Source organism: Grus americana, chromosome 2 (genome assembly GCF_028858705.1).
Source record: "Grus americana isolate bGruAme1 chromosome 2, bGruAme1.mat, whole genome shotgun sequence".
In the NCBI taxonomy this organism is placed as follows: Eukaryota; Metazoa; Chordata; class Aves; order Gruiformes; family Gruidae; genus Grus; species Grus americana.
Window position 1 is genome coordinate 151978115 of NC_072853.1, and position 17761 is coordinate 151995875.

General features: G+C 47.9%; 1 protein-coding gene and 1 long non-coding RNA gene across 3 annotated transcripts in view; one reads left to right on the forward strand and one right to left on the reverse strand.

Moving 5' to 3' along the window:
* Window positions 1-679: 679 nt before the first annotated feature.
* The window catches only part of LOC129202850 (uncharacterized), a 33763-nt gene continuing 16681 nt past the window's right edge, over window positions 680-17761 (reverse strand). Inside the window, exons 3-5 of one of the 2 annotated variants that reach the window (XR_008575848.1) lie at window positions 8815-8977; window positions 7174-7288; window positions 680-820 (exon numbers count right to left, since the gene is read on the reverse strand). This is a non-coding gene — a long non-coding RNA (uncharacterized LOC129202850). The remainder of the gene's footprint in view (window positions 821-7173; window positions 7289-8814; window positions 8978-17761) is intronic. The other variant, XR_008575849.1, reaches the window with a different exon arrangement.
* Window positions 2351-5252, forward strand: LOC129202849 (lysozyme C, milk isozyme-like). The gene is made up of 4 exons (XM_054816431.1): window positions 2351-2489; window positions 2595-2753; window positions 3881-3959; window positions 5186-5252. Exons 1-4 carry the CDS (start codon window positions 2351-2353, stop codon window positions 5250-5252), a joined length of 444 nt encoding a protein of 147 aa, XP_054672406.1.

Sequence of the window (17761 nt, forward strand, 5' to 3'; positions counted from 1 at the left end):
GGGCTGCTATTCAGGTTTTAAGGCCCCCAGACCTTATAAATGGAGGAGATTATTCTCTTCACGTTGCCCTGCTGGTAGTCGTAAAAGAGAGTTAATAGAATTTTTTTTCCCCCACTGAGAAGTCCTGTAGAAACTCGAGTAATAATATAATCCATAATGTTTCAGTTCAGTGCATGACATGCAGCTATTTGTTCCTTTGTTTTCAGGCAGGGAACTGAGCTGTAAATCTTGTAGCAACACAGACACTGTACTGGCTCTGTGGCATTTTATCTCCTGCTGAAACTGAAACCCATCTAAGCAGCTTCCCACACAATTAGGGACTTGCATGTCAGAACAACCAGGCAGTATTTCTGTATTTATTACTTTGGTATCACGATTAATATTTAATCCAGAGGAGATATCACAGACATGTTTGAAACCTCATTTTGCTTGTTAAAAAATACTTTGAAACCAAGAAGATGAGCAAATTATGTCATTATGGAGCCCTGTTATTTATTATCTTTAGATAGTTTAAATTAAAGCAAATGCTCCCATAAGGGGGAGATTCCTTCCGCTGCTCCTCTTCTAAATGAATTTCTAATTTTCATTGAGTTTATTAGTCTTCATGGCCAAAACAAGAGAGAGACCAGAATGGTAAGACAAGAGTGAATAAACACCTCCACCTTGCTGTGTGGCCAGGTCCTGGTTCAGCTGTGCGGTGATGCCAGCCTGTGGGGCAGAGGTGGCTTTCGTTGACTCAGCTGGAGATGCCAACATGCCAGGAGCCAGTACTGACCACTCTGGGGTGAACAGAAAACCTCTTCAAGTCCTTGCCGCAAACCTGAGGAGAACGGGTATGTTCGTATTTCTTTTTACTGCCTGGACTGGAAGACCCTCTCGCTAATTATCTTTGCAGCATCTAACCCAGTACAAGTGTGTAATTCATCTCTTGCCTCTGCTCATCGATTGATCTATGTGATAATTCTTGGTTTGCCACTTATTCAGGGGCAACTCCCTGTAGAAATTAATTAAAACATTTTGGACACAAATTTACTTTTATTTTGTTCATGAGATCCCACCTCTGTCCAGCTGGAGGCATTGGAAACAGTTCTGCTATTATTCTCAGTGAGAAGGTGATATTTCTCTGTCTGCGCAAATATCCTGCAATATGAGCTTAAAATATAAAATATAACCCTGCCGGTAGATTCGCTTGCAGGATTAGTTTTCAGGTGGAACAGAGAATGAACCCGAAAGGGCCCTCCCTGAAAAGCACAGCCACGGCTGTGACGCTCCCTGGCTGTGCTGGATCCCTGTTCCCGTGGCGTGGGACAGGGCTTGTGGCTTCATCAGGGTGTGCGGGGGTTCTGAAAGGGCGAGCAGTTGCCAGGGGACACCCCTGAGGGATGCCCACCCCAGGCCTGCTGCTAAGCCCCGTTGCTGGAGGTACCAGCTTCTTTCTCCAGGTATACATGTTTTTTATTAAGCAGCCCCTACTGCCCTTGCTCGCAGAGGATGATCACAAGAGGCAGCACCAGAGGGTACCCCTTGTCTCTGCCACTTGCTGCAAACCGCTCTGCAGGGCTGCAAATGCCTCTGGTTGCGTGGGCACCTGGGCATAGCCTGCCAGGGCTGCAGGGCTGCTCTGCGCTGCATGGCCAGAAGTCAAACTGCATGGCAGGTTTGGTAAAAGAGGGTACACAGGGAGGACGAAAGAAAGGAGGGATGAGAAAGAAATAACTCCAAGGAAAGGATTTTAATTTTGTTTGTTGAAGCGTGGATTTGAAGTCTTTCCTCAGACAAACTTCCTGGACTCGTAGAATGTGACTTACTGTGCGTGCTGGTAATTGTGTAAAAGGCTGTTGTGCAAACCGAGACTAAGGGTTAGTGAGTTTGGCTATGGCTCCCCAACAGCAATGAAGTCACTGCACATCACAGCTTCTGCTCAGAGGCTGACCGGCACCAGGGCAAGAGGCTGAGATGTCTGAGCAGCTAAAGCATGTAACCATTCCCTTAGTGGGTCCCATTTGTCAGCTTTCCAGTTCCTACGGGACACCTGACCTTTCACCACTAATATAAGAAAACTGCAAAATGGCAGTGCCTGAAGCAATGTGTTTTCCACATCTGCACCGATAAAACCTGTTTGTGGCCCGGGCTGTCCGGCACAGCCACTGTGTACGTGCATGCCTGCACACATGGGTGTGCACACCCCAATGGCAGGTGGGAGCAGCCCAGGGTCACCAGAGCCAGCCGTGTCACTACCTGCTGGGGAGCTGGCCTTGGATGTCTAACTGTGCTTTACTGCCTGCTTACACCTTGTTTTTACCTTTTGCCCTGGCGATCCCAGTATGTGAGGACCAGCAGCCCTGCAGGAATGGGGTCTCCCGTGCTGCTGCTGCTGCTAGCCTTGCTGAGTGCAGTCACCAAAGCCAAGGTGTTCGGTCGGTGCGATCTGGCTCGTGTGCTCCAGGAAGAGGGGCTGGATGGCTACGGGGGCTACAGCCTCGCAAACTGTGAATTTCAGTCCCCTGTCTGCCCGCAGCCTTTCCTTACCAGCTTCTGCCATCCCCACGGGTGGCAGCTGTGGCACAGCCTGAGTGCCTTCTGCCCCTGCCCAGGGCTCTGCATGGCCTTTTACGTGAGCACCTTCAACACGGCAGCTCAGAGCATCAAAGCGGACAGCAGCGCCGACTACGGCATCTTCCAGATCAGCAGCCAGCTGTGGTGCACCGATGACCGCAGCCCCTCGGATAACGGCTGCAGGGTGGCTTGCAGGGGTACCACAGCATCACTCCTCCAGAGCCAGCCCCAGCAGCGGAGGCAGCAGCCCGAGCCCTCCCACTCTGCCCAACTTCACCCCCTGGCCACAATGGAGCCATGGGGGCATGTGGAGCCCAACGTGGGCAACTCAATGCCTGTGGCCACAGGAAGCTGGGGGTGATGAATGGCTGGGTCCAGCTCCTCTTTCGGCCTGTGCAGGGTGTGGGTAGCCCCGCTGACTCCTGAGGCTGGGGAGTGAGAGACCATGGCCATTACCAGAGGCGTTTCTCCCAGGCACCACAGCAATGCTGCCTCCAAGCCTTCTCCAGGGTTTCACCTTGCACCTCTGGGACAGCTCCCTTCCCTTGCCCTGTATCCATTCTTTCCTCTCCCGGGACACTAGGGACCCCAGGGCTCTCTGGGTGTTTTGACAGCAGGTGGAAGATAGGCAGTCCTGATTTGGGTGGGTTGTGATGTGGGGCTGGATGAGATCCCCCTGGTTGCATCCCCCTGGTTGTGGAGTGAGCAGTTGGGAAAGCGATCGTCCAAGGCTGTATTACTGTCAGGCAGGTCCAGGTCTTGTCTCGGGATCTGCCACCAGTGGGGAGCTCCCAGGCAGACATGGGAAGGGTTTTGCTGTGTCTGACCAGCAGACACCCTGGTATGTGAGAAAATCCAAGGTCTGGGAGGCTGGGGCTGGACCTCTTGTTCCTGTTCAGACCAAAACCTCCTTTTCCAGATAGGCAGAAAAGCTCCCTAATAGCTTTTTGTCCCCAGCAGAGCAGGCAGGAATGAATTGAAATATCATAAGCATAGATGGGTCTGCCTCCCATTTTCCCCCTTCCTTCCACCTTCTCTCTGACCTGTGATTACAGAGGCAAGCACACCAGCATTTGCAGGGGAAAACATACATTTATGGTTGCTGCTGGCCGTGCAGAAGCAGATGAGGGTGCCTGCCTGGCAACATTCAAGCTCCTGAGGCTGACGGCAGCCCGGCAGTGGGGAGAATGAGCAGCATCCAGCCCCACACCGATGCCCGGGTCTGCTCGAGTGTCCGGCCCTCGCTGCACCCAGCAGGGAAATCTGCTCCGGGCTGGTGTCCTGCCCTCAAGTGAGCTCATGGGGCTGTGTTCTCTCCCTGCAGATCTGCTGTCAAGTAACATAACTGATGACATCATCTGTGCCAAAAGAATTGTGAGAAACCCACAAGGAATGAATGCCTGGTAAGGGGCTACGGGATGGTTTCTTTGGCGGGGCTTTCTGAAGGGACATGGCTGCCCTTTGCCCGACTGTCACACAAAGGCAGCGCAGCCACACCAAAGAGGAGGAACCATGACTTCAAGCCTTTGCGGATGGGTGGGAATGGAGACAAACTTGCACCGCTTCAAGCACTGCAAAACATCTCACAGGAAAGACTAGGGAGGAAGGAGCAGACAAAAAATGTTTCAGAAAAAAATCTCAGATGAAAAACAAATGGTCAGTAAACAGCCCATTAGCCAGTAGCTTAGGCCTTGTAGATTTCTCTCTATCTTATGCTTTCGAAGTCCTTCAAAGAGCTCCTTCACCCACTTTTTGCTGTCTCTTATCTTAGCTGGAAGGAACTAGCATGGAAGCAATTATTCCCAGAGCATTTGAGAGCATTTATCACTGAAATATCCTGGTGAATCTTGATGACAGCCCTTGCTCGGTGCAGCTCTGAACCATCCCTAGACTGCAGGCTGCTGTAACATAGGAAGCCGGTAAAGGCAGAATAATCAACAGGCTGAGAAAATAGAAGTGGGGGTAGAAGACAATTCCAACGATGATATAAATATGTGGTTGTCTGAAGCCCCAAGGCATTTTGTGCAAAAATAGTGGCGTTAACCACTGAATCCTGAATATGTTCCAAGTTGAGGGACAAGATTTTGCCTTCAGATTCCCCCACCCACCCCACCCCACCCCCCGCCATTGCAGTTGGACTCATTAGCCGGTTTTGCTTCCTGTGGTGGGCTGCTGCGAAGCCTGGCTCACCACAAAAGCAGCAGCATTTCTGAGTAGAGGTGAGGGAAGTAATTTCTGTGGTATACACAGCAAACGGTCTCAGGGCCATGATGAGAGCATTGCCGTCGCATGGTCCACTGCGTGCTCAACACACTGCGCTCAGCTGTGACATCCCAGCAAAGGAGGGACCCTAGCAGTGGCAGGAGGTGGCAGGACCTGCCATTGCAAGTCATCTTTCCTGGCCAGGACTTAGAGAGAGCTCAGGTGGCATCAAGGGACAGCGATGGCTGCACTCCTCAACGCGAGATGCTCAGTCAAAGTTGGAGGGTCTGCAAGTCCTTCTCCAGGGCTAGTGATGGGAGGTCCCTCATTGGGAAGGACCCTACAAAAAACAGAGCCTGCTCATATTGGATATGAATTATATCAATCTAGTACCTAAATAGTCTCTCTTTGTTTCTTCTGTCCTCAGGGAAGGTTGGGCAATGCACTGCAAAGGACGAGACCTGTCTGAGTGGGTGGAAGGATGTGACCTGTGAGAAAATCCCCGGCTCAGCTCTGCTGCAGCTGATGGGGACTGCCTCTCCTGAGCTGCAAGGGGAGAGCTTCCCCCTCGCTGCAAACCCTTCTCAGTTCATATTTGCAAACCCAAGGCATTTCACAAGGTATAAAATAACTTCAACAGTATAACATTTTATTTTTTTAGAATAAACTCAACTTCCATTTTCACATGTGATTTAGGGTCCAGCCCCAAAAGATTTTCCTGAGGGTCTTTTTTGTACATGTTTAAATGGGACAAGGAAATGAAGGTCGGGAGCTGGGTAGATAGCAATACCCTTGGACACAGCTGATTTCTCTGGAGTTTTCAAAGAAACTGAAAAAGGAAAGACTTCAAAAAAGGATGCAAATCTGCAAGATTTCCAACATGTCTTATTTATATGTTTTTAATAAAAAAGCAGCAAAAACGAGCCCCAATATATTACTAGGTAAAACTTACATCTGCTCAGCAATGTAAGCTGTCCCTGTGGAAAGTCAAAGTGCTGCACAGCCCTTTCAAAACCGCCAGGGCAAAGGAGGCGAGCGAGCTCTCCTGCCCACCGTGCAGCTTGTGCCGTAACTGGCCGGTCCTGCAGCCAGATGTCTACAGCAGTCCCTAGCTGTGCACAGAAGCTATCCCTGTGCCGGTGGTGTTCCTCCACTGTGCAAAGGCCACATGGAAGGAGATGTCTGGTGTGGGAATGGCTGCAACGCACAGCTGGGAGGATGCAGGGACAGAGAGGGTTAAAGAGAAACGGTGGTGGTGGTGTCACCACAGATGAGCATTAGCTCTGTCTGCTGTTTTCTTTGATCGCTTGGGAACGTACAAAAATACAAAGGAGTATTTTTTTATTATGTTGTGCTGGTTGTTCTTGTGTTTAAAAGGAGAAAAGAGAAGAACATCAGGGCAAACTATTTGTTGTCAGTAGATGGGGTCTGAATCAAAATCTTACCTTCTAACACTGCTAAGCTTTGAAATCCACGCCTAGGTCTAGAGATGTAAGCCAAGGATGGAGGCTTTAAATGTGTGATGATCGCCACTTCACCAAAACCAAATTAATTCTAATCAAAATGCTAGATTCTAACAGAAAATATACTTCAATCTTTGAAAAATCCTATTCATTCTTGTTCTAAGGAAAATCTGGGGCAATTACTATACGGTACTAGGAATTAAAGCCAAAATTTTCATCTGTGACTTAGTTGCACATTTTCTATGTTTTCTGGAGATGATGGATATCTCAAATACTTGAATGTTAGTGCTGGAGTCCCAGAGCACATATGAAAACATAGGGGAACTATGTTCACTTCTGGATGTGATCGGCCACAGTTCTGTCAAACCACATCACACAGAAGCTCTGGTATCTTCCTCAGAAAAATATTTAGTTGACTCACAGCAGAGCTCTGAGGACACAGGGCAGCTGCCTTGTGTAGGATGTGATGGATAGCCTGACTCTTCCCTTTCACTTAAGGCAAAAATCTAGGTGTTCAGCTTCACTTTTACTTGGAAACCAAGTAAGGAACTTGTTTCAACAGTATCCATCTGAAATCCCAAGAAAGGCAGAGAGTATGTTTTCCTTGTTTTCTTGATGAAAGCAAATTTTCCATTTATTTCTAGGAGGTAGTATTTGCAGGGGAAATTTGGTAATCCTTATGAAAAAACAGTATCCCCCAACCTGCAGCCTCCCTGGTGACACGAGGACTGCAGGTAATCTGGCATGCTGTCATGTCTGAGCACTGTAACTACTTGAGGACCTTGCCAGCACACATGGACAACAGGGATCATGAGATCATCTATAGGCACATTTTACAGGAACAAGAAACCCCCTAGCAAGAGAGAAACAAATTAAATAAAGGGCCTGATCCTGTTTCCCCATGAATTTAAAGGAAGTTTTACCACTGATTTTAACAGCAAACAGGACTGACCTTGTAGGGTATGTCATCAAACAGCTCCGGATTGCTTGAGAGTATTTCAACACTTCCATTATACGCCCCATCTTTCAAAGTTGGACATAAATATTCACTTGGCAGAAATCTCAGCCTACAAGCAAATTAGGAGATTTGTTTTTAACATTTTTTCCACTCACAAAGAAAAAAAGAGAGACAAATAGCTCTTCTTGGATGTTTTTAAGTTACTGCTGCTATGCAATAACATTTACCATCTTTGCACTAGCCTACCTTAAAAAAATTAATTCACTCATTCTTAAAGAAAAAAAATGCAAAATAAATTAATTAATTGATGTTGCAATCACTATGGTCAGCTGCAAGGGAGATAAGTGATACCAGGGGATCAGCCAGCAGTCAGGAAGCCACTGCAAGAACAGGGACGGTCACTTGGGTGATGTGCAGCTTGTGGGCCATGAGGGCTTGCAGCACCCAGAGCAGGGCTGTGTGACCAGAGGTGCTGAGTGATCCACATGTGTGCATGGGGATGGAGCAAGGCAGCTGGGGCTGGTGGAGTCAGTGTTAGGTACCACCCCAAAACCCAGCTGTGTGTCCAGCCCTACGGTGAAGCTTGGGGCTTTGCTGTCATCTTCTGGAAAGCTCTGTGCGACCAAATTATCTGTGTAGCTGCTATAGGACTTGAAAGTGTTGGTATGAGGTTCATGAGGTCAGAGAGGAGAGCTGATCCTCTACTCCATGATCTCCTCCATGACCTCCAGCCCCACACCCCCAACTCCAATGAACAAAGCCGGGGGTGCCAGATCCAGCTGCACTGTGAATGCAAGAGACATCCCGGAGCACCAACACGTCGCTGCCAAAGGCATCACTGCAAACTCGGTTTCTCTGTTTCCTTTGCTGCTGGCCAAATGCCACTACCTTCTTCCAACCTGGGTACATAGCTAGATTTTTGGATCCTGCAGATTGTATTTATTAGGAGAAGAAACTGAAGGTGAATTTAGCTATTTCCTCAATGCAATCCCCTTTCTTTACAGAGAGTGTACCGGGCACAGGACAACTCATGCAACCACGGACAATTATTTGCTCCCAATTAAAAATGAAATTTATTCTGGTGCCCTCCCAGATTGCTCCTTCTGTGTGGTCTGGAATGCTGACTGTCAGCCTGTCTCTCCTCTGCATCTGCTTCTGGGCTTCCTGCATCCCTCTTTTACACACGCACACACGCACCCCCCGCCACCGTCCCTGGTCCCCTGCGTGTGCAGGCTGGGGCACGTAGCTGCCGTCAGCCGCGGAGCAGCTCCTCTCCAGGCTGTGCTCCCTGCCCGCTGCCCGGCCCGTGTCCTGCTGTTACAGCTACTGATCCCCGAGCTTACATAAAGAAACACAATTGGTTTTACACAGATCCTGAGGGAGAGGCTGGCAACTTCAGTGTAATTTAAACCAGAATAAGTCAGTAAACATTGCTGTGTTTGCATAAGGATGAAGCAGGGTGAGTAAAGCAGAAGATGCTGAGGAAAGAACCACCTGTATAATTCATGAGGAGGGGAAATATTGAAAAGATACAAAGTTTTTTAGTTTGGCCATCTTCACTGGAAAATAATACATTGTTACAGGGACGGGGAATCTGTTTAATCCTTTAAAATGGTTTGATCTCCAAACCCTCACCTGTTTTCATGGCCCGTGCGTCCAGTGCTGTTAAACAGGGGAACCTGGTTCTGTGCGCTCAGCTGTGTGTGTGTGGAGCCAGTCTAGCACAAAATCAGCATTTCTGTTCACCACTGCTATCTCCAAGAGACCTCTCTGGGATGGAGGAGCTAAGCCTGGTAGCCTGATCAAAAAAATCAAGGGATGATGTGATTACAAAACGTAAGTACCATCACGGGCAGAAATTCTGGGCATGGCAGAGCTCTTTAATGCAGGAGAGAAAAGCATAACAAAAACCGACGGCTGGGACTTAAATCCAGGCAAATTCAACTGAGAAATGAGTTATAAACTTTTAATCAGTGAAAGCAGATTAACAACCAGAATAAACAAGCAGAAGAAATGGTGGCTTTTCCAGCTCTTGACATCTCCCGACAGAGACCAGATGCTTTTCTGGGTCTGTGATGGTGGAAGTCAGCTCCTGGGGCTCTGCCAAAGGGGACATGGGTGAAATTCTGTGGTCGGGTGTCAGCAACGGCAACTCGCTCACCCTCAGGCTGGATCAGGATCAGATTTTACCCTGCTCCAGGTCGGCTTTGCGACACTTGCCATTACTCTCTAGATGAGACAGCTTGCCATCACCAGCTCTGGTCCACAGCTTATTGCCCCATCCCCAGTATGTGCTGCATGTCCTGCCTCCATGGAGTGGGGCCCAGAGACATCTCTTGGTGACCAGCCTGTCACTTTGCCTCTTGCTGCTCTCCATGACCCCTCTACCCACCATCCACAGGGAAAGGGAGAGATGGTCAGTCCCGCTGATGCTGACAGGGTCCCACGGACCTAAGGGGAGGGGTGGGAAAGACCATCCTGCATATCTAACAGCTGGAAGGGAGGAAGTCTTAAGGGCCCCTGGGTTCAGTATTTTTCTCTAACTTGCATGGCAGTGGGAAGTATCATTCATGCTTTAGATCTCAGACATTGTAATTGAATTTCCAAGATTATTAGATAATGGGTGAGTGTGGTTTTACTACAAGAGCCTTGAAATTGAACCTCGTCCTTTTTTTCCTGGGTATAAGTGCCTTGCTGAAAATACAGACTTTCTAATACTGAGGGGTGTGCCACCGTGTGGCTCTCAAAAGGTATTTGAAAATTACATTTGGCCTTCAGTGAGGAAAAGATGATCTAATGGACTCTTCTGGCCTGATGTCTATGAATCCTTTCACAGTTTTCCAGGGCACCCAGTGTGTTTGCTCATGACCCTTCTGCAGCAGCGGTGGGCAGGGGCTGCTGTTCCTGCGAGGAGCATCTTCCCCATCCGCCTGCACCCCATCCCACTCTCCTGCCCCAGGCGCTGATTCCCACTTGTCTGGACCATGTCCTGGCTCCCTCCAACTGAGACCCCCTGGGCTAGTGCAACTGGGGCTGCTGCAAACCATCTCAGGGAAATTACTTCAGATTTGTGCCAGATTCACTTCTCCCTCAAGGTCACAGGACACTTTCTGTCCTGAACTCCTTCTTTCCACATGCTGATCTTTTTTTAACTGTTCTGGGCTGATGTCATCCGTGCTGGTCTCAGCTAGAAGAGTAATCTTTGTGGAAACTTTGAACGAAATCCCTTCATCGTCTTTCAAATTGTGGGAGAGTAGTAAAATAGACTTTTATAATTGTTAAAAGGATAATCAGTTTTTTTGGCAATGCTACAAGAAAACAGATGATGTTGAAAGGTTAACAGTAAGACAATCCTTTGGAGGGGTTTGTACTGTGCTTGGTTGAAGGAATTAAAAGAATAACTACATGAGATCTACCATGGCCTGGGATCTGCTCTAACTTTTAATTAAGACAAAGAAACTCAACTCATAGGCAATGTTGCTGCATAGTTTTACTGGGGTTTATATAAGACAGCAGCTCTGTGATGGCTGTTGGGATCATTTTCATGAAGGAATCTGTAAATGGAATAACAGTCAAACACATTTCTCCTATAAAATAATCCAAACCACAAAAATATTCAAAAACCCAAACATCAACCTCATTCCCTTAGTTGCTTAATGTAAGCCTACGAGAAAATCCATGTGGAAAAAAAGTAAATAGAATTTACAGGTGAGATGATTGTCAGAAAGCCTGGCTGATTTGCTGCACTGATCCATACAGTCTATGCTGGTATTGTGTGCTAACCAGACCCCTTGGTAAACATACTGCCCTTGCATTGCACGCTGGTACTGGCTAAATAACGGTCCCATGGAAGATAAAACTAGCCCCATTCACATCATCCACAGACGATTTTGTTCTTTAAAACTGCAAAATATAGTGTAGACAAACCAGAAAAGAACCAGAATGTTTGTGCCATAATTGAACTCCATAATTAAAATAACAAAGAAAGCAAAGTGCGAAATGGATGCTGTTGCAGCGTATGACATAGTGGCAGTGTACATGGCAGTTCCAGTTTTATGGTTAAATCAATAATAGCCAATTGTTTGTTGGAAGCACTGTTACCTAGAGCTTAAAATGTACTGGTGATGCCTTCATATCAGCATTTTCTGACTATTAGCAATTTCATTGTGCTGCTCAAAGTTGGCAATATTTTGTATATAAGTTCTGCTACTTTGAGTTTTGCTCGTGTTTTACTAAAGAGCATTATAACACAGGCCCTGGGGGGGAAATTCCATTCCCCTTATTAAAAAATTGTGGCTATTTTATTTTCCTTATCTCTGCCATCCATTTCCTTTTGTTTCTCAATGCGTTGCTGCAAATCACAAAGACATTTCCTTGTCTGCTTTACTTTGGACCCCTTTAATGAAAGCTCCTACATAATCAAAGTCACAGGATTCATTTGAAGAAGTGAACTAGTTTTGCTGAAGGGTCACAGTTGGAGATTTAGCATTTCAGAAAAGCAAAAGATCTAAAGGCAGGAGAAATGGACAACAGTTTTTACAAGATATCAGATAAACACGCAGTAACAGAATGAAATTCAGCTCTTACAAAGCAGAACAGCTCAGTGTGATCTGTCTTAACTGCAACCAGGTGATCGGAGCCAGCCTCCCTGCAGAAAAGTCAGCCTCGCTTCCTTTGCCTCATTAGTCTGTTTTCTGTGGCATGATGTCATGGCCAGGAGGTACTTTGTACTCACCGATGCAGGGTTACAAGGAGTGGTGTAACATAAGAGAGAGAAAAACGTTTCCCTGTTGCCTTGCTTGTAGATACTGCTCAGGCTGCTGCGCAGCAGGAGATCATGCTTTCTGACCCTGAGAAACAGTGGCCATTGCCCATCTGCTTTCATCAGGAGCAAAAAGCTTGAATAGCCAAAGTTTCTCAAGAAATAGAAAGTTCTGATAAATGTCTGTGTAAAATACATTTTTCTGACATTGTCAATGCAAAGTATTTTAACATTCTGAAACCAAAAGGCTGTGTTTGGTTGTGTCCCCTTGAGCTGCTGCTGTTGCTGCTGCTAGGATCTGCCATTCAGGTTCCTCCTGTCCCCAGCTCTCATCGGACAGGCAGGCTCCTCACTAGCCTTACATCACCACGTAAGTCGTGACCAAACAGCTCCCAGAACGCTTTCCTCCCTCGGAGAGGCTGCATGAGCGTTGGAAAAGGTCTTCCAGGAAGGGGCCTCATCCACATCATCATCAAGCAGACTCAAGACACATGTCCCGCTACAGATTCAACAAACTGAAAAATTTTGTTCTGAAGATTGAAATTAAACGTTTTATTTCATTTCCCACCTAAATCCAATAGAAAAGTGCTCATCAGAAGCACTCTTCTGGCCCTAGGATCTAGGCTGCTGTAAAGGGGCACAGCCCAGGGTGCCTGGGTCTCAAGAGGAGGCGGGTCAGGGAGGAGGAGAAAAGCAGTGGGGCCATTGGTGTCAGCCTTAGACTTTTCATGTGTACTACAGTGTACTTTTAGGCACAGTTAAGCATTTATAGTGGGATTCAGCTCACCTTAAAGTAGATACCTCTTGCTTGTTCAGCTGAATAATACACAGAGCTCCTTGGACTCAATTTAGTGCCTAAACACAGGCACCAGGAGACATTGGAGATATCGGGAGGTTTCCTGTGTGCCCTCCAGCTGCAGATCTGTGAGCATGTGGTTCTCCATAAGTATTGCACGATACCTCCCAGCCAATACAGAGACCAAATATCCTAGATTATCTCCGGCGGCACTAGCTGGTCATATTTAGGCAATTGACTCAAACTCTGTTGACCACATTGACTGGGTCTCCATTGACCATAATGAGAGTTTAGATACCTAGTGTTCAGACATCTACATTTAACTGCCTGCATGTGGGTGGCTAAATCCTACACTGAAATCCAAGGTGACGGTATCAGGAAAAATGCTGTCAGTAACCCAAACCACTGCAAAAAGAGCACTTGCAAATGCAAGGGTGACTTGAACGAAACACTGTCAATTCCCCCCAAAGCAAAAAGCTGCTCCCAGATTTTGCTTAGTTTTTGTCCCCCAAAAGACCTCTTTGATTCTAACTGGTTTAGGTTTTTTCGGTTTTGGTTTGGTTTTGTTTTTTTGTTTTTTCCAGAGGAGGGTTTTAGTAAGGGTTTGAACCCTTCTGATTGGCTTAATCAGTTCCCTGTTCAACACGCCATGTCCTTCAAAATGAGCATGAAGGTTTGTGACAGGCATACCTCTGACACGAAATTAATCAAATGCAGAGGCTAAGTTCTCCAGAAGTAGGTGGTTCTCTCAAAACATACCTTTGAGTATTCATCATTCTTGCCATAATTTCCAGATTTTGGACTTCTCAAAATTTGCCATGACTAACTTACATTTACACTAATCAGTGTATAAGTCCAGAAATTGCAATTTTCTCCTCCAAGACAGATGTAAGCAGTGAATGAGCTGCTAACATCTCATTACACACAACGATGTCATTATGTGGAAAATAACACAACAAGGATGCCTGAAGGAAGATTTTTAGCCACTGAGATCTGAGAACTTGGTCATAAAATACTGACTTGAATTGAAATAGTCAGGATGAAATTCAGTGCCTTAATACCAGCAACTCAGACGCTACTACGCTGCATGGGCTTGTCGTTCTCCTTGTTTCTTTAACGTACTTAAATCATGTTGAGGTAATGGGAGTGGCATCGTTGGGAGCTTCAGACCTGTTTTAATTCAATTGTAGCCTTGGCAAACTTTTACATTTTAACAGATCCTCCATTAATATGTTCCAAAACCCCATAGGAGCCTGCTAAATTTGTAGGACCTGCTTTAGATGAAAATATACTCAGACAGGCCATTAATGAAAGGGCTTGTTCATTTTTGGAGTCACTCAGGATTTGGCGCATACTGAAGTTCATCCCTGATAAACCTACAACACTGGAAATTCTGCAAACCCTGGACACCGAGAAAGAAATCTGAGCACACTTAGACATGGTATAACCTCACCTAGTGTGTCTCCTCTGCTCCTTTGGAGGTGAAGAACTGAAGAGCAGCGATGTTAGATGTACCCAAGGCTATATGTAGTGTGACAACACAAGGATGTGAGCCCAGGTTTACATAGCAAACCACTCCAGTTGCTGGAACATCTGTCTTATTTTATCTGTGCTCTCTATAGGCTTTACATCAGGCAGAAGATGTGGATGTCTGGGTCACCCAAGGGGGCTGCTGAGGGGCAGCTGGGGTGAGTAAAATCCACAAACCAGTTAAAATCCCACAGGGCATAACACGAGCTTCTACTGCTCTAAGCTACTGCTTATTCTTAGGCTGTCTCGCTTTCTCCGAAGAGCTACTGTAGTCCTCGGACTGAGGCCAGCACTCTCGAGTTGTTCCAGCAGTCGGAGAGAGAAAAACTCAGTCACTGCCTAACCAAAATAAAACACAGCACCAAGGGAACGAGAGCCACAGGCTTGCTGCAATATAGCCCCTCGGGTGGGTACAGCTTGGGTGTGTGGTGGCAAGGGTCTTGGTAGCTGCAGGGATGGACATCTTCTTGGGGAAGCCTCTCTGAGTGTGTGTTGCTGGTCCTGAAGGGTGGCTGTCCCCTGTCCGGACAGCAAGGACTGCCACCACAGCCAGCAGCCCTCCTGGGACCTTTGTGGCCGAGCAAAAGAGAAATATTTACTGTTCCTCATCGCGAAGGATTCAGGCAGAGGATGACGTGGAGAATATATGGCCCCTTTGTGCTTCTCCCTGACTGCTGTTTGGGCAGAGAACCTATGGATGGGGCAGGAGTGCTGTGTATGGAGTGCCTTACAAACACAAAGCACCCTAATTTTGGAAAGACCTGCCTTTCCCTTGCAGCCTGGCAGAGCTGGGGTTTCTGGGCACTTTGCATACCCATGAGCCAAAGCCTAGGAAGGGAGATGATGTTTGGCTCCCGTGCCTTGCGAGTGAGCTCTGCAGCTGGGGTGGCACCCGCACAGCCCCGGTTCCCAATGGCGGCTTTCCTTGTTCACAGGGATGGAAAGGTCCAGAAATGGTTAAAATGAAGCAACATTTCCCACCAGCACACCACGTTTCTGAGGACAGGAGATGGGCAGACCTTCAGCCCTTTCCCCATGTGCCTTTTCTTCACACATATGCAAAAATAATTGTTACCAAGGGAGAAATCACAAAGATCTCTCTCTGCCATGGAAAGAGCACATATGAAATAAAGCTTAAATTCACAGAGTAATCAGAATTACTTTTCAAAACAGTATCTTGTTACGGGCTAAAACAAACAGCTTGGTTACCACCAGGGAACTGCCAGGCAGCCCAGAAGGGCAGATTGCAAAAGATTAAATAGTTGTCTGAAAAAAACCAAAGGAAACGGGCTCCTTCTACAAAAGACTACCTCAGTTGGAAATTAGGAGTGAAGGGGAAGAAGGAGGATTACCATCCCGGTGTGGCAATTAATCTCAGGAGGAGAAGGGGAAGAAACTCTGCGGCGCTGACCATGGCTGTGGGAGGCAGCGGTGGGTGCGATGGAGTGCCGGGGCTGTCGCCGTCCCGGCCAGCCTGCACTTTTGAACTGTGCCGTTGAGTCAGGCCCTGCAGACCCACGGGAAGATGGAAACAGGATGACTGGACCTTTGAAGTTGCCAGGGCGTAAGCGCGAGAGGAGACGAGAGAGCCTACGCTCACAGTAACCCACTGTCTCTCATCAGCAGCAGCACATTAATTTGCCGGGTGAGGATCATGAGAGAGAAGCGACGGAGCGGCTTGTCAGGAAAAAAGTACAGGGAGGAGGCCCAAGGAGAGGAGGGGGCCGGGGGCTGAAGGGGGAGGGTGGGAAGGGGAGTTCGGAGAAAATTACTCAAAATTACAGTATTCAGCTTTTGCTGATAGTATATCAAAGCCCAACTTCTGCCTTTATGATATTTAAATCCCTGCCGCTTCCCCAGACAAACAGCATTGGCACAATAGAAACATTATGTGCCGGCATGGGGAGGGGGAGTGCCGCTGAAACGGGACTCGCGTCGGGTTGGGATGCTGACGCGGACTTGGAGGGGCTGATGGCTCCACCACAGAGACGAACAAAGTACCCGTCTGCAGCGACAATGTCCCGAGGAGGCACTTTGAATTCATCTCCTGTTACACAGTTTGAAGCACGCACACTCACACACACACTGTCACACATGCACATACACACACACACACACACACACACACACACTCCCCCTTCCCTCCCAAGGGAAACGACCCAGTCATTGCACAGGGAAGGAGCACTGAAGATACAACAGCATTAAAATTAAACTGGATGATAAATCAAAACTGACAGCTCAGTAAGAGGATTAAAGCTCCTGCCAGGAATTTATGCCTTCTCGTTACAATGCTTTGGTCTCCCTCGTGGGATCGGCAGCCTCTTTACTGGCGGTGCCAAGTGCACCTTCAAAATGACCGCCTCCTTCCTTGGGGGCGGCTCCCAGGGGCCGGAAGGGAACATGGGGGACACAAACCCCTCTGGGAGCAGAGCCCTGGGAGATGGATCAGGGGGTGGCAGAGACACCAGCCGTGCCGGAAGGTCATGAGCTGCAGGAGAGGGACATGGAGACGCCAGGCAGTGCCTGGGAGAGGGCAGGTTTCACACACGGCTGTGTGTTCATGGCCTGGCGCTAGCTGCCAGGAAGAAGCAGTGTCACAGCTCCACACTGGAGCCAAGTCATAGCCACGTCCCACCGAAACCCCGAGCCAAGCGGCTTGTCAGAGGTGTGCGTCTGAGCAGCAGAGCCAAGGGGCCAAGGAGAAGGTAGTTCCTGCTGGCACGGATTTAACATTGGCCTGGAGCTGCCTGCGCTGCCCACACAAATCTCGACCCGAAGGGATGGAACAAGTTAGCAAATGTTAGCTGGTAAATAAGTTATCTTCAAAGAACCATGCAAACATCAACACAGTTCTGCAAGACCTCATGAGGGAGGCAGCTATCTCCCCCTCTCCAGATGGCTGGAAGAGCTGGAGGTGCTCTCATGGCTGCCCTCAAGAGAGCTTACGCACGCCAAGGAAGTCTCTGCTGGAGCATGGCTGCCAGCCCCCAGCCAAGGGCTCAGCCCATGACACCATCTATTATCTTTAAGGCACCATTTGCTGAGTAACAACATCAAAGGCCTTTGTGTTCATAAACCTAACCTGGTTCTTTATTAGAAAAACAACAGATCTATCATTTGAGCCCTGTGCAGACTTGCTTTGCCACCTCCTTCCTATCCCTGTGCTCCCAGGTTGGTGACACCTGTCTTTCCCAGGATATGTACGGAGGAGCAGGGAATGATGAGGAATTAGGCTGGAAGCCAAAAGCACTGCCCACTCTGTGTGCAAATCCTGCAATGGCATCCTGGAGGAAATTAAAGTCTCTTTCAGTAGCAAAGCCAGTGGGGTTACCCCAGGGTTGCAATTGGCTCAAGGATCAAAAGTCAGACATGTATTTTACACTTCATTGTGTTTCACAGACACAGATACAAGCCACAGAGGCATAAAAGCTGTGCCTTGTCCCCACAGAGACGGATGGCAGGTTAACCCCTCCTGTCACTTGAAAGGGGGCAAG